This window comes from Musa acuminata, chromosome BXJ2-7 (assembly GCF_036884655.1).
Source record: "Musa acuminata AAA Group cultivar baxijiao chromosome BXJ2-7, Cavendish_Baxijiao_AAA, whole genome shotgun sequence".
Lineage (NCBI taxonomy): Eukaryota > Viridiplantae > Streptophyta > Magnoliopsida > Zingiberales > Musaceae > Musa > Musa acuminata.
In genome coordinates, this window is record NC_088344.1 from 9,169,586 (window position 1) to 9,184,688 (window position 15,103).

General features: G+C 33.7%; 2 protein-coding genes across 5 annotated transcripts; both read right to left on the bottom strand.

Annotated features, from left to right (window-relative positions):
* LOC103991468 (ubiquitin-like protein ATG12) lies at positions 1 to 6,161 on the bottom strand. Of its 3 annotated transcripts, XM_065116992.1 has the most exons (6): positions 5,820 to 6,157; positions 5,615 to 5,673; positions 4,366 to 4,462; positions 3,415 to 3,483; positions 3,261 to 3,323; positions 1 to 353 (listed from the first exon to the last, which is right to left on the bottom strand). In XM_065116992.1, the coding sequence occupies exons 3-6, from the start codon at positions 4,438 to 4,440 to the stop codon at positions 294 to 296; spliced, it is 267 nt and encodes an 88-aa protein (XP_064973064.1). In that variant the 5' UTR covers positions 4,441 to 4,462; positions 5,615 to 5,673; positions 5,820 to 6,157; the 3' UTR covers positions 1 to 293. The 3 variants fall into 3 exon arrangements, with proteins under 3 accessions (XP_064973064.1, XP_009409219.1, XP_064973065.1); XM_009410944.3 differs by lacking the exon at positions 4,366 to 4,462 and having other exon boundaries at positions 5,820 to 6,140; XM_065116993.1 differs by lacking the exon at positions 1 to 353 and having other exon boundaries at positions 4,366 to 4,397; positions 5,820 to 6,161.
* Positions 6,162 to 7,005: 844 nt separating this feature from the next.
* On the bottom strand, positions 7,006 to 14,796 carry LOC135617083 (protein disulfide isomerase-like 2-3). 2 transcript variants are annotated; one of them, XM_065116994.1, is made up of 9 exons: positions 14,605 to 14,796; positions 14,346 to 14,504; positions 13,403 to 13,516; positions 11,437 to 11,594; positions 9,726 to 9,825; positions 8,321 to 8,500; positions 8,097 to 8,242; positions 7,472 to 7,618; positions 7,006 to 7,356 (listed from the first exon to the last, which is right to left on the bottom strand). In XM_065116994.1, exons 1-9 carry the CDS (start codon positions 14,719 to 14,721, stop codon positions 7,182 to 7,184), a joined length of 1,296 nt encoding a protein of 431 aa, XP_064973066.1. In that variant the 5' UTR covers positions 14,722 to 14,796; the 3' UTR covers positions 7,006 to 7,181. The 2 variants fall into 2 exon arrangements, with proteins under 2 accessions (XP_064973066.1, XP_064973067.1); XM_065116995.1 differs by having other exon boundaries at positions 8,321 to 8,497; positions 14,605 to 14,795.
* Positions 14,797 to 15,103: the final 307 nt, after the last annotated feature.

Sequence of the window (15,103 nt, forward strand, 5' to 3'; positions counted from 1 at the left end):
TACCTGAATGTTTCGCAGTGCAGCTAATTAATATCAATAACATTTAAGACTACACGATACAGCAAATTGTTGCCAGTGATGGCTTTTTAACAATAATGAAGACCATCCCAAGCTTGTAATTGTTAATATAACTAATTTACAAAGACATTCAGAAGCTTGAGACCCGAATATCCATTTTTTCTGTCCACAAATAACAAAAGTTGAGACCAAAAAACAACCTACATTTGACAATAAAATATTGACTTTTCATACATTCGATCCTAAAGATCTTATGAAATAGCAGCATCTCTTTCTCAGCCCCATGCCATGGAAGAAGCATAGTTAACGACCAGCTTACCATCAAATCCAAAGTTCTGCAATCCCAAAGAATATACAATGCATGCTACCATTATAAACTATGCAATTATACATAAACATGCAAAACAATTGTAGGCATCAAAAACATAATAAGTCTGAATTCTAAGCTCCAAGTTATATTTTATTCAAACTATCTTCAACATAGATCTCCAAGTTATATTTTATTTGCTGACTATATTATTTTTATTAACAGTAGTTTACTTAGGATAAATTCTAAGCTCAAGTTAAGGAACAAACATTACAAATTTAGTAGTTAAATTTAATATTAAGACTGAATACATAAAATGTAATTTAAGCAACATTACCAAAAGAACTAAAATTGTAACTAAGACGGATGGAAAAGAAATTAACGTAAATACTAATTTTAGGTATTATGGATCCATACATAAGAGAATAAAATAATTAAAATATTATTGATAGAGTACAAGGTGGTTAAAGTGGGGAGAGAAATGTTGAAAGCATTGTGTGATCACTATATGCCCTTAGATTAAAAGAAAAACTATAAGATTATAATGTTGAATAGTTAGAATATACAAAAAGTTGGGACTAAATAGAAACTATATAATGTTAGTACAAGAGGCAGAGGGGACTAAAAAGGCTGCATTTAGGAATGCATTTGCATTTTTAATGTGTTGTTAAAGAAAGGGGTTTGAGTGAATGAACAGTTTTATAATGCTCAAAGTGTTTGGTAAAGAATAGATTAAAATTATTTTTTTAAATGTGCATTGACCCAAGTGTTGTTTGATAAAATTGTATTTCAAAAGTCCATTAAATATTTTATGACAAATTCACCCTTCTAATATTTTTAATATTTATTTAAAAATAAATATATTTTTTTTATTTAAATTAATAAGTAAATAAAATATATAAATAAATAAATGTAATCTTATAAAAAATTTCATATGGCCTAAATATATAAGAAATAAAAATATAATCATATAAATACATATAAAATAATCTTTGAAAGTAAAATAAAATTTCACCTTATAAAAATTATAAATCATCTTGGTTTATTACCACATCATCTTTGACTTATAATGTTAGTTAATGTCATAGGGAACTTTAAAAATTTAGAAAATTATATTAGCATCCCGCAAATACTAAAATGCTAGTGCTACCGTGAGATAGCATCAACATTTGAGCATTTCCAATGTATCATCCAGGCTAAGTACGATTTGAAAATAATTAACCAAACATCAATCACATTTGAAATGTATTCTCAAAAACACCTAAATATCTTAATAGAAACCATAAATAAAGATTTAAATATGCTAAACTTAACTAGACATATGACTTTTTACATATCTCAATAGCAACAAAAGATCCATATAGTCGACCCTAAATAGTTAGAACTTACGGCTTTATTATTATTGTTAGAATTTACAAAAGTTAGTATAGAGATGAGAATGTTGTGGTGAATATAAATGATCACTAAACATGACAAAAATTAGAAATATTTTCATTCATCAATAATTAAGTGTGGCCCTTGATAAATGATAATACAAGGAAAATATATCTAAGAGAATATGGACTTCAAAGTAGACCTATTAGATGATGTGATTAGATAAGATGCGTGGATCAAAATTTTGTGAGATAAGAGGGGATAGAGAAAACTTTCTTAGAAACAATAAAAAGATATTCAAATGTGTTTGATTTAATTAGGAATATTGCCTGACGTATATCAATCGTAAAACCATGTAATTGAACCCATATAGTTGGGACGTTATCTTCATAACATACGACGTTTTCATTTCAATTATTTTTGCTTTTCATTATGTGATCAAAGATGAGTCAAGCCTCATAGATTTAAGTAGAGTCAAGTGTGAATCTTCTCATTCTTAAGTATTTTTCTTTCTTTTTTTTGAATTTTCTTCCTTAACCTGAGTTTCTAAATTAAGAATATTTAGTCTCATACTGTTTGAGTTAGATTCTTATTTTCAAACCTATTTTATGTATAGGCCGAATTGGAAGTGTCCTTAAGCCACTAAGAACCAATCTTTGAAAGGTTTAGCACATTTTTAAATAGGATTTCACTCAGAGGTTTAGCCGTTTTGGAAAAATTATGATCAATTTAAAGAAAGAAGGTAACATTTGCTCTCCCAGGTCCTCTTCTCTCTCTTTTTATTTTTCTTGTACTCTAGAACCCTAAACAATTTGCTAAAGCATCAGTGCCACACTACTATGGAATGCCACAATACCATCTAGTGTCTACACTGGTGTTGCAGTACTATAGAGTATAGAGTACTCATCAAGAACATTTCGGCAGCTTCCTTCATAGTTGTTCAGACTAGTTTAAGCCCTAAAATTCACTACTAACAGCCCTACGTTTGCTTAGGTTTTCATTCTAAAACATCCCAAGCAACATAATTGTTGTGATAGCTCCTGTTCAGAAGCATGCTTGATACATTGCCTTAAAATATAATCCAACACCCTCCTAATCCCAGTCTTGATGCTTTCACAATCTGTAATTCTAGTAGGAGCATCTCCGTTAACACTGTTTCCATATTTGTCCTGCCACAGGTTGGTATTAAAGCACCTTTCCATATTAGGCTCTTCATCATTATGTACATGATATAAGAGCATATTAGATCATAACTATCATTACACTGTTATATTGGTATATCATTAGATGTATCCATATTTAAAATTTAATGTATTAAACCAGTATTTGAACCATCAATTTGTACCTCGTGATAAAAGTTCACTTCATTGAGTCAACATTAGCAGAGGTGATACAACTTACAATAGCTATGGCACAGACATAAGACACAATATAACATAAGCACATAGAAATTCAATCAGAAGTTAAATTAGTGGCATTGCAAGTTTTGTTTGCACAAAATTCTGAAATAATTTAATATAAACAGAGGTGAATCAACAAGATTAGAAGGCAAAAAACTTACATTGTAGAGATCAATCACCAATTCATCAGGGTTTGGAGAGAAGGCGCTGTTGATATAAACAAACTGTTCCAGAAAAAAAACACAATCCTTAGTAACAGCAGATACAGACAAAAGGGTGAGCTGCCTAGTACTTGAAAGGATATAGACATGATACCAAAGTATCCCGATGAAGTTGCCGACGAAGAAATTCAATAACCTTTGAGAATTTGTCACTTCCAGAAATCTGGCAACAGAATAACTTAATTTGCATCAACAAGTTTCTGCCTAATTAAACTGTGCCAATACCTTCATAGGATTTCTTAATATCATCAATCAAATTTCATCTAGAAAATTAAAAAAATGAATTTAAATCAGGGTAGATGTAGAGAATGTGCTTGGACAACCTTTATTGCCCAGAATGGGGGTAAATATAATCCTAAGCCTTATTTTTCTGATATGTCATACCTTTTTCTTTGCATAAGATTATCTTTTCTTTTTCTCACTATAATAACAATAATGTATTTTCCCAAGGTTTCCTCCAAAATCCCTTACTAGGAGTCAAAACATCTCCTCATATTGAAACTCTTCAAAATACTAAATGTGCATTCCTATCATGCTAAAGTTAGGAAATAACTTAGTTTCAACTGATTTCAAATGTCTGAATAGTAGCTTTTGCAAGGAATAAGAGAAACTTTCATATCAGAAAATTAATAATTTAAGGGCTTTAAAGATGAGAATAATGATAAACTTTATTCCATTTGCAACCAGAAAAAGAAAAGCACACATATCTCTCAACTTGATCTCATTCAAGAATGTTGACTAAATTAAAAGGGAAAGTATGAATGTGATTTACCTCTCTACAGAGCCTCTTTGTAAGAACACAATATGATGCAATAAGGGTTTTTTTTTGCCTAATACTACGTTAAATGATCAACATTTATATGTTTTATCACCAAAATCAATAAAGTAGAAATCTAGAACAAACAGTGTTTAGCTTTTAGTTAAAACTTGCATTAATTCAGTTCACATTTCTCACACCAGAATTTCCTCCATTTTTGTCTAAACCAATGGAAGTTTTACATAGTTTTCTTATATTCAAAAACTCATAAAGGACAATGACAAGTACCTGGAATATGTTTTTGGATAAAACTCCCAGCTCTGTGATGTAGCAAGGAAGCAAATAGGTCATTGTCTTGATCATAATCCAAACGATTCACATCATTCTGGCAGTTGCTTTAAAAAAATTTTAAAATGATAACTTATCTCATTATTTAGGTAACATGTTTTTCATACCATATTAAAATCGATATTCATCACTAGCAATTGAATGTTGATGCATAAAATCTCCACTAGCGCAGCCAGGTCATAGATGCTGCATTTTCCATTTTAATAATATCGCAAAGATTCATTAAATGACAACAAATTTCAAGCCCAAATTGAAACCAAGTAATGTCACTATGTGAAACACTGCACCTACCAAGCTATTTATACCTGTCCAACATCGGACTTGTGTCTTACCAATAGAAGCATTTAGTTTTCAGGAAATTTTCACTGGAAACTCATATGTTTTAACTGGTTCAGATTATGTATTGATGTGATACGTTTTCTGCAGTCTGATATTCAAAGACCAGCTGATGTAAATTCTCTAGTGACTTTGTTTCACCTGAGTAAAGAGGCGTTAAGCATTTCTCAATCTACGGCTAAGGCACTATGTGGGAGAAAACAAGAAGAGGAGAAGAACTAGTGATAAGTAACCTCCAGTTTGGTGAGAGGAAACGAAGACAAAAGGAAGAGAAGATTCATTGGGTACCTTTTTCCTCTCTTTGTTTTTTATCTCCATTTGTAATACTGCAAAGCATATCAACAATGCAAGAATACTATAGAAATCTGACTGAATACCAATATGAATACTGATAATGAAATGGAAATCCTGATTTAGAACTATGATATGATAGGGGATCCGTAGAATACACTATGACAACTAAATATAGGGTTAAAAATTTGTGATGAGATAAAATATAGGAGGCCTAATTTCTGGGAGAAATAGTTGGGGCATTACGTCACTAGAAGCAGTAATGATAACAAATACTGCAGAAAAAGACTAGGCCTTGGATATTCTTTTCACGGAACAAATAGAGGATCGGACTCCACGAAAAGGGATGACTTGTTATGTTCATCTTCAAGTTGTATGATCACATTACATGTAAGAAGCCATAAACAATATAAAAACTGCAATGATCACACTCCACAAAAAAAACGTAAGATACGGATTTCAAATAACAAAATCTTGATATGAATGCATAATTTCACATGCCCTCTCAAAAGAAAAGAGCTCAGAGAGGAAGAGAAAGACGGGGGAAAAAGGAAACGGGTACCTTGAACTTTGCTTGCTTGAGAATAGGAGCATCACCGGTAGCCCTCAGGTGAACGACCACTACGATCGCAAGTGCAAAGACAATTAGAAGACGGGGTCAGAGAAACCCTAATTCTAAATATGAGAAATCCGAGACGAAGCAGAGGGATCGATCAGAGAGGGAGGAACTTAGGTTTTCTCCAATATCACCTCTCGTGTCCTCGTACCTTTTCGTTCAGCGGTGGGTGATTCAGCCGCCATCTCTCAACACTATAGAAACGAAAAAAGTGAACAACGCCAAGAGACAAAAAGCAACGAGCGTCTTCGTGTTCGAAGAAATCGAGATTTCGCCGTGCGTTTGTGCTGCGTCGGCCCTTTGCTTTGCTTGGCAGGCGACGAGAGAAAGTAAACACCCGTGCCGGCAGCGGTCCCGTCGTCTTCAAAAAGGACGCGATGCTGCCTTCCTGTTGCCGACGTTCAGAAAACCAGAGCCGCGAGTCTCGAACCGGCTAATAGACGAACCGGTCCTGTTGGTTCTCCACACCACTTCGTCTCCGATTTTTCTTCTTCGAGTCAGCAATCTTGTCTTAAGACTCGCAGTAAATATCATCTCCGAATTGCTCTACCTTTTTTTGTCATTTCCTTCCCTGTATAAGACGATTAAAGTGTCCTTGTTGTCAAAATAAGATAATAGGATTTTCTAAAAAAAGTCAATTGGGAATCGGTTCTTCGCCAAACCGATTGAGTAATAGATTGAATTAATAAAAATGTTTTTAGTTTTTTTTATTACTGATTAAGACACGGCAATTTTGTTAAAAAATATTGCAACTAGTTGGAATTCCCATTAACCTTAATTATCAATTTTTATTATAGATTTTAAGATATTATAAAATAAACTATACGAGAGGAGTTTGAGTAAGAGATGACATACCGTCCTTTTCTTTCTCATAAGATCTAACAATATATGAAAGAAAAAAAAAATGAGACATCACACATTTTTTTATTGGAACTACAATACCTTTTGTTACCGGAAAGGTTTTCAACGAATAAACTTGAAACAGCATCTTTGAGCAAAGGGTCCAATCTCTCCGTCGTGAGCTTATGACTAATAAGGCCAATGAAGGACCGACTTCATCTAATTGCCTAGCACATTTTCCTTTTTTCTGTTCAATGTTATCTCCATCAATACAAGCCTTTGGCAAGTAGAGATAGGCTGCTGATCGAATTGGTACGAGAACACAGGAGGAATTGGCCCCGAGCTGTCGTATCAATTAAGGGCCACAATATGGTCGAAGGACCATCTGGTAACCATATTAGATTAAATTTTCCAATCCTGCTTGCCAAAGTGTATGCATGTCTAATGGATCAATTATTCAGCCGTAGAACATCTCTTCTACTACGTGAGCGATCAAATACACAGTTCAAGTTCATCATATTGATCATACTTCTCAAAAAAATTGAGCCACATGTAAAGTCTTCAAGTGATACGAGCTTGAATATTGACTCAGAGACTATCAATGTCAACATCAGAGTTCGGAAACTAAACTAGAGCACATTCCATCAAAATCCTTCTCATCTACTTTTTGCTGTTATAGCTCATCTTTAGCTGATTTATCTTCACCCATGAGCTCATCAAGAGAAAATTCATCCTCCTCAATGATCTCACCATCGTTACCATCCCATGGTTCAATTTTAACAATAGTCGGGGTGTTTTGAAGTGGCAGGTTCCCCTTTCCACCACGACCTGCTTCTTTGATGAACTCGCTGCAAATGTAATTTTGATTAGTAGTCTTTAAAAAGGTACTGTGCTACTATGGAAGTTCCAAGCGTCAAAGAATCAGAGAAAAAACAGGAAAAACTATCTCCAACTTGAACTTACATGATCTGATCATTTTCAAAGGCACTTTTGAGTGGAGCATAAATACCCTTCTTTACATTCAAAGCTACCAAAGCTGGGTAACCATAACCACCAACGCCAACATGGTTCTCAAGATTCGCCTGCTTGCCAGCAGCTGACCAAACAAAGCTGCAAGAAAAAAAATACAACAGTTACATTGACATAAAAATACAGTTCATAGCCTGTTTTAAACAAATAATACTACAGATTTATATATATCATGCATGTTTAAGCTTGCAGTTAATACTCTGGTAATCTATTAGTTACAAACACCACACAAATAACAAGTTTAGTCTCTCTCTGATATTAATAGAAGGAAAAGATCCTTCCAAACTAATAGTCAATTAGAGAGAACAAAAAGTTGACCAAACCTTCTCACCCACACACAATGACACTGACTTTTGATTATTTATTTTTCTATAATATTCAGATAAATGTTTGTGGTTACTTAAGTTATTTTAGAGAGTCTTCAAAGTAATTTTTAAGCCAATTTGGAATCTAAGAAGTCTAACAAGGTTACAGATAGGTTAAGCAAGTTAATTTACTACTAGGATTCATATTTTAAAAGTTCAACCATCTTCCATAGGATTTCAAAATCAATGCTTGCCTGTAAGGACTCCTTTTGAATTTCTCAGCAATTGATAAGAGATGTTCGAGGTATTTATTTCTTCCCTCTGCCTTCGAATCCAAGATGTCAGGGAGGAAAGCTACAAAACATATAGCCGCTGAAGCACACTTATCTTCCATCACATCCTACAAAATAAAATTTATTTTCATTCCTAGATCATTTGGCTCTGGGTAAAATGAGACACAAAGATAAAAAATGCTTACCGGGCCTGTCAACTCAGACACTTCAGTAGGAGCAATATTGGCTTCCAGCTGTTCCAATCCATATGCCTCAATGGCTAAAGCAGTTCTAGCACCCTCATAAGGATAGGGGCTGCTCTTATCAAGACCAAATACCAAAATGGTTGGAAAGCCTTGTACATTGAACCTGCTCATCAAGGACTGCTAGAATTGCACGTTAGCATAAACCAGAAGTTTCATGTGTGATTACCTTTTCCTCAAGTATACACACTGTGAGTAAAATTCATATTTCTTTCATCAAATTTTAAAGCAAAAATATGCATTTTTTGCATAATCAAATAAAGCCATGTGCCTTTAACATTTAAATGTATACATAATAGCAGCTCCATGAGAATCCCCAGCATCAATGTATACATAATAGCCATAAATGACATACTAATGACACAAATCATAAAGTACTTGCATCAATGATTATGCTTAAATGAACTATGGGCGACTTAGATAGCCACAAATGGAAGATGATTGACACAAATCTTAGAACTACTGGCCACAATAATTATGCTCATAGTAAAATCATTGCTTGCAAGGAAGTCCAAGTTTAAAAGTTGACATGAAAAGACAATTCCTTGAAGAATCGAGAAGATTAAGTACCATCTCAAACTACGTATTAGATCAATGATAGCCCCTATAAATTTTGCAAAAACTTGGAATCCTTGTTCTTAAGTAGCATGATACTACTGATATAACAGCCAGAGTCATTCCAAAGGGCAAATATGACCACTACAGTTGACAAGATAGGTAGCTTCAGGTTCATGTTCTAGATGATGTACTGGACTTTGATGTTGTCATCAAGGATTTAAACCTCAGTACAATACCGGTTTTGATAACCTACTAGGTTGACACAGCATAAGATACTCGGTAATATACCAACCTATACCATCCGTTATCATTGAATAAAATAATTAAAAATTAAGAATAAATTGTATTTTACTGGCATTAAGCTATATATTTCAATACCAGTATTTGATAAAACTGGTATATGCTGGTCTAAACCAACCGGTCCGGTCAAGATTTGAAACCTTTGGTTGTCATAATTGCATTTATAAAAACTACAATGATTAGTATCAAAGTTTTAATTTTCAGCAAAACACCCCTTTGCCAACAATTTGCAAATATGATATGTCATAACCTGCACGATAAAACATGTGGTCTGTGTCGATTGTTTATGCCAAAATATGCATGAGTTATGCTGGAATACCCTTAGCGTGTGTGGACCCTCATGCCCGTACCATGTTAGGATGGTGTAGTATGAAAAAATTCATTGAAAATCCTTGAAACTCAAAATTCATAATTGCTAACTGTAGAAACTTAAAATAACCTAAATGGAATTAATTGAAATAGAAGGAGGTTTGCTGAAAAATTTACATACCTTTTCAGCATCACAATCAACATGGCCCAACTTAACCTTCCCCTTCAGGTTATTTGCAGCTTTCTTCCACTCTGGTGCTAGTTTTTTGCAGTGTCCACACCTAAAATAAAGAAAGCAAATAAGTTTGCTACTTAAAATTTTTAAAAAATTCATAGCTTTATAAAATTATCAAAAATGAGAATGTGGTACTAATAACCTAAATAGAATATCGATGGAATTTAAATTAGTTTATAGACCTTCTGCTTAAGTGATTCACAAAAGATCATACGCAACTCAGCTCCTCTGGAGCTAAAACAATTTGCCCCATAGCTGTTTCACTATGTTACCCATCAATACTTCAAGAACATGAGGCTTCCAAGTGTAATTCTAATTCATCCAAATTCAGTGGACATAAACTTTAACTCAAATTGGAAAGCTTGATTCATAATCAATTTGATTTTGATAGGATCATTGGGAAAATCAAATTTGTAGGTTCAGAAGTTTTCGCGTAAAACTAGATTAATTAATAGGAAAATTTTAGTAAAACACCAGCTTACTTCAGATTCATCACATACTAAGTTATTCCTTAGCCTTATCCAAGTTTATTCCTCACTAAGTTGTCAAATCTTAGTGTCATGATGTCTCACAAAATAGTTAACTATAGCTGTCTTGCCATGTCAATGAGTTAGTTCTCAGAAAGGGGCCTTTACAAATGCAAGATACACTAAAGCACCTAAATTTGTATCATGATGATTATTTTACTGAGGGAAGCAGAAGTTATGATCTTGCAGCTTTGCTCAGTTTTTCTATCAAATTTAACCCAATTTTCAAATATTTAGGAAAAAGAGCAAGAATTGTCTAATTTTATATGTCACATGAAATGGGTCATAGGGCTGCTATATACGATGATTTGAGGACACAGATTCTAAATAGTGCAAAATTTTCAAATTGTTCAACATTGGCATAGGCTCTTGGAGTGACACCCTTCCTCTCAGACCTCTGAAATTTTATGTCAACAATACCAAATTGTTTGTATGATCCTCAACAAACATCCAAAATACTAATTCTTTAAACATCTTTCTCTATGCAGTGGCAATGTCAATGCAACATTTACCTTAATAGTTCGAGATGTTGTAGTTTTATTAAACCATGTAGACGTACTACAAAAGTGCTTCTTGATAAACTACATACATTTTAGAAAGTCAGTAGCAATGAAGAGCATTGCCATATTTGACAGATAGTAGGAACTCTTGCAATAGGGGACAAAATGTTGAAAAGTGCCTCTACTAAATAAATTAATAACAATCAAAATTGTAGAAAGGATTATTTTCACACAGTTATATTTGCAACCTTGCTTAAATGATATTTAAAAAGCCTTCTCAGATGTTGCATTCAAGCCAAAGTATTGGCTATCTTGTGGTTTACAAAAAAAAATTGCTTAAATAAGTTTTCTTTTGTGATAATAGTTAATTTTTTTGAATTGACATGTATTTTTCAGTAAGATTATTGAACACAAAAAGAAACCCTGATAACTCGAAGAAATATTTATAAAGAACATGCTTGTTTATCTAGCTTGCATTAAACTTACTGATCGATAGCAACTAATAAGTTAGAGCAACATGACTACTTTGAACTTTGAACAATTTAAGCCCAAAAATTGGACAAACAGAAAAGAAAGACGATATATAACTCAACAATAAGATAAAGATAAGTATATCACACAGCAGCATACCATGGTGCAAAGAACTCCACAATCCACACGTCTTTACTTTTGATGACAAGCTCATCAAAGTTTTGAGAAGTCAATACAACTGAAGCACTTGGTTCAGATTTTTCACTTGAATCCCCAGATGCCTTGCCACTCAATCGTTCTTTAAGAAGTGCTTTAACCTAGCATGAGAAATAACGCCAATTTAGAAAATGTATTTAGTGCTCTCATCATAGATAGAGGATTGTAAAAGCAACCATTTACTAGTTTTGCATAATCTGCAGAAGCTCATGCATTCTCTTTTTTCACTTTTCTGCACATGATGTCTTAAAATCTAAATACAACACATCAAAAATTATATGCAACTATCTCTCCCTTTGCTCATGAGCAATGAAGTATATACTATAAACTACAAGGTACATCCATAATGTAATGAAACAGAAAACCTTATGCATCCTCTAAATCTCATTCTAGTTAGTTCAACTTCAGTTCAAATTTCACTCCTTAACCAGCATAACTAGTTGACAGGAAGATTCTCTTACAAGTAGGATAGCAAAATGAACCAACAAGAGATCTTTCAGATACATCAAAATCCTTGTAAATAATTCCATTATGAACATGAATGTTTGAGAACAAAGTATAGAAACTGAATTGATCATTGTTCAGAAATGTTTCCATGACCACAAGACACTGTTGCAGAAGCAATATACAATAGAAGTTCTGGAAAATGAGAAGGAAATACAGCATTGGAAGGTAGACTATCATATCCAGGTATTTACTAACAGAAAATGGTCATTTGGTAGAATATACTAATATAGAATTATTTAATAACTAATTATATAAAATATAAATTGAAATAACTTATAAGAATAATAAAGTAATTTGTTTTTCAGTTTATATTACTGTGCTATGTTTTGGTTAGAGAAGTGAAAAATAACTTCTACTAATGACAGAACTTCAAAATTAAAATACATCATATTCATATTCTCTGGTGTATAAGAACAGCAATTTTTTCAAACTAGAAATTTTACTATGCTTCAGTTGTAAGCTAAGTTTTCATGAGGCAACTGTGTCACTTTCTATATATTCAAGCCAAGAGACAACAAACTTATCTCCTTAAGAAGATAAAGCATTGAACTGATCCATCAGAGATTGACTAAAAATAGAATTTTAAAATATAAAATCAACCCTATCAAATGCAATTCAAGCAGATACAGTCATAAGATAGATCAGGAAGATCAGGTGACTCACGCACATGGGCAGTCTGGTTTATTATGCAGAATGGTTGCAAAATGGAATATTTTCTATATATAAAAAAATGAATGTTACTGCATGTTGTTGGTCAATATAAATGATGCAACCAAATAGCAACTCTTAGGGAAAGTATGTAGACCATGCTGAGCATGTTGCTGATTTCTTTTTATTACTATTTATGTTATTGCTACTAGGCCATAATATATAGGACAACATAATATTCCGTCAATCCCTTACAGCTCATTTCCTATGACTTAAGCAAAAGAAATATATAGTATCATTACTAGAATACAACTCTTAATTTAAAATTTCTTAATTATTTGTCATTTAAACTATATCATACATTTCTAGTAAACACAATTATACTTTTTTTTGGAAAACTAGATATTATTTGAAATTTTTGATATGACCCAATATAAGATAATTGAAGAAAAGTATCATGTCATTATAATAAATTCACATCAAATACATACACCAATCAGAGAACAAACAAGGAATGGGAAATGGCTGTGTTGTATAACTAGTCAAGAATATGTGAAGATACATATCATAAACAAATTTGAATGTCCATATGTGCCTTTAGATTAATGTCAATATGATAAACCACTAGAAGGAAGAAAGAATACACATTATATCTTAAATCAAGGTAAAGAAAGATCTGAATGTCTTGCTTGAAAAATTATAACATATCAGACGTATACATATTAAATTTAAAAAAGACTACTGATAAAAAAACCTGCTGGAGAGCAAACTCTGCAATAGGCTTTACATCCCGTGCTCCTTGATAATCTACTGGGGGTTTGCCAGGTGAGAATACCTTGATCGTAGGAAATCCTTTGATTCCATATTCCTATCAAAGAAAATGTGATGACCAAATTAGAGCTGAAAGAATGTTAACAATGAAGATAAAAAAAATAAAATAAAATAAAACATGGTTCTTTTGTAAAATAATTGAATTATATAACTGATATAAGAATATGCAAGTGAATAAAACATTGTCCAACAATTTGCAAATTTAGTATGAACACCGACTGCTAAACCAAAATTAACAAACCTATACAGAGAGAATACATAGACATTTTTAGAGCAAAAAAACTATAATACAAACCACCAAGATGGTTGAACCTTGGAAGGACTGAGTGATGAAAACTCTGAGCTCATCTCCATTGGCGTCATTGCAGATACGGCGACAGAAATTCTTTTGAAAATTTTGGTCGTTAATAAATTTCTAAAGAATCTGTGATTCATCTCCCTTAGTGATCCCTGTGATGTCTGCTAGGTAACGATACAAGTACCCAAACCAACATCCAGACATTTACTTCCAGATCTCGTATCTAAATATACTTTATATAATACACAAAGAGAAGGACTCCAGACCACTTTTCACCATGATATAATCAGATAAAATTGTCAATTCATCCACTAAGAATTCCGGAACTGCTTATCCAGCTAACAAGTACCCTCAGATATCAATTTCTAATCTGCTTTATACAATAAAAACATGATTACAAGGAAACCTTCAACTAAGCAAACATACCATCAAGAATACCAAGAACTCGAAAAATATAATTATTCCAAGCTCAACCAAGAAGTCGACCATGAATAGCGAGCATCATCTGAATCTCGAAATGGATATATCCTCAATGAGCACAAGCATTTGGGAGAGCCATGATCTCTACCTGAGCGAGGGACTTGTGAGCATCGGCATCAAGAGCGGCGACGGTGGCGACACCTTTAAGGACGGTGGCTGCTTTCTCCCATGTTGGGGTCAGAGCTTGACAGTGGCCGCACCAGGGAGCAAAGAACTCCACCAGCACGACCCCGTTCGAGTTTAAGACCTGATCCGATCAGTCGCCACGACATCGTCAACTGACGAATCCAAACCAACCAACACCGACAACAAAATAGCACAATAACATGATCAACACAGAAAGAAACCTTGGATTTGAAGTTGGAGGGATTGAGTTGGACGACGGGGGAAGAGGGCGAGTATAGGGCATTCGCCGGGGCGCCGATGCAAAGGAGAGCGGAGAAGAAGAGGAGAGCAACCAACATTTTCTTTTAATTTCTAGCTATCGAAGTCCTTCGCTAATCGCGGAAACTACATATAACTCGCAAACCATAAAAGCGATCGAGAATATAAGCTAAGAAACTCTTTTTCTTTTGGGTAATGGCAACAAAGATCTGAAAACAAAAGGACACGTGTATCTCCCAATGGAGATCTTACACGTGGACTACGGTGTTCGCCCGCTCTGTAACACGACAGCCGTTAATCACATCTATACACGCTTCTCAAAGTATAAGGGACGAAGATCACACGATGAGTCAAACCAGGCCGTTAATGTTTGCACCATGTGTATCGGGTCCGATACGCCCCGAAGTGCTATGGTGGCAGGCTGTAAGTGAGCCCATAACGTGACCAAGGATCGTGCCAAAC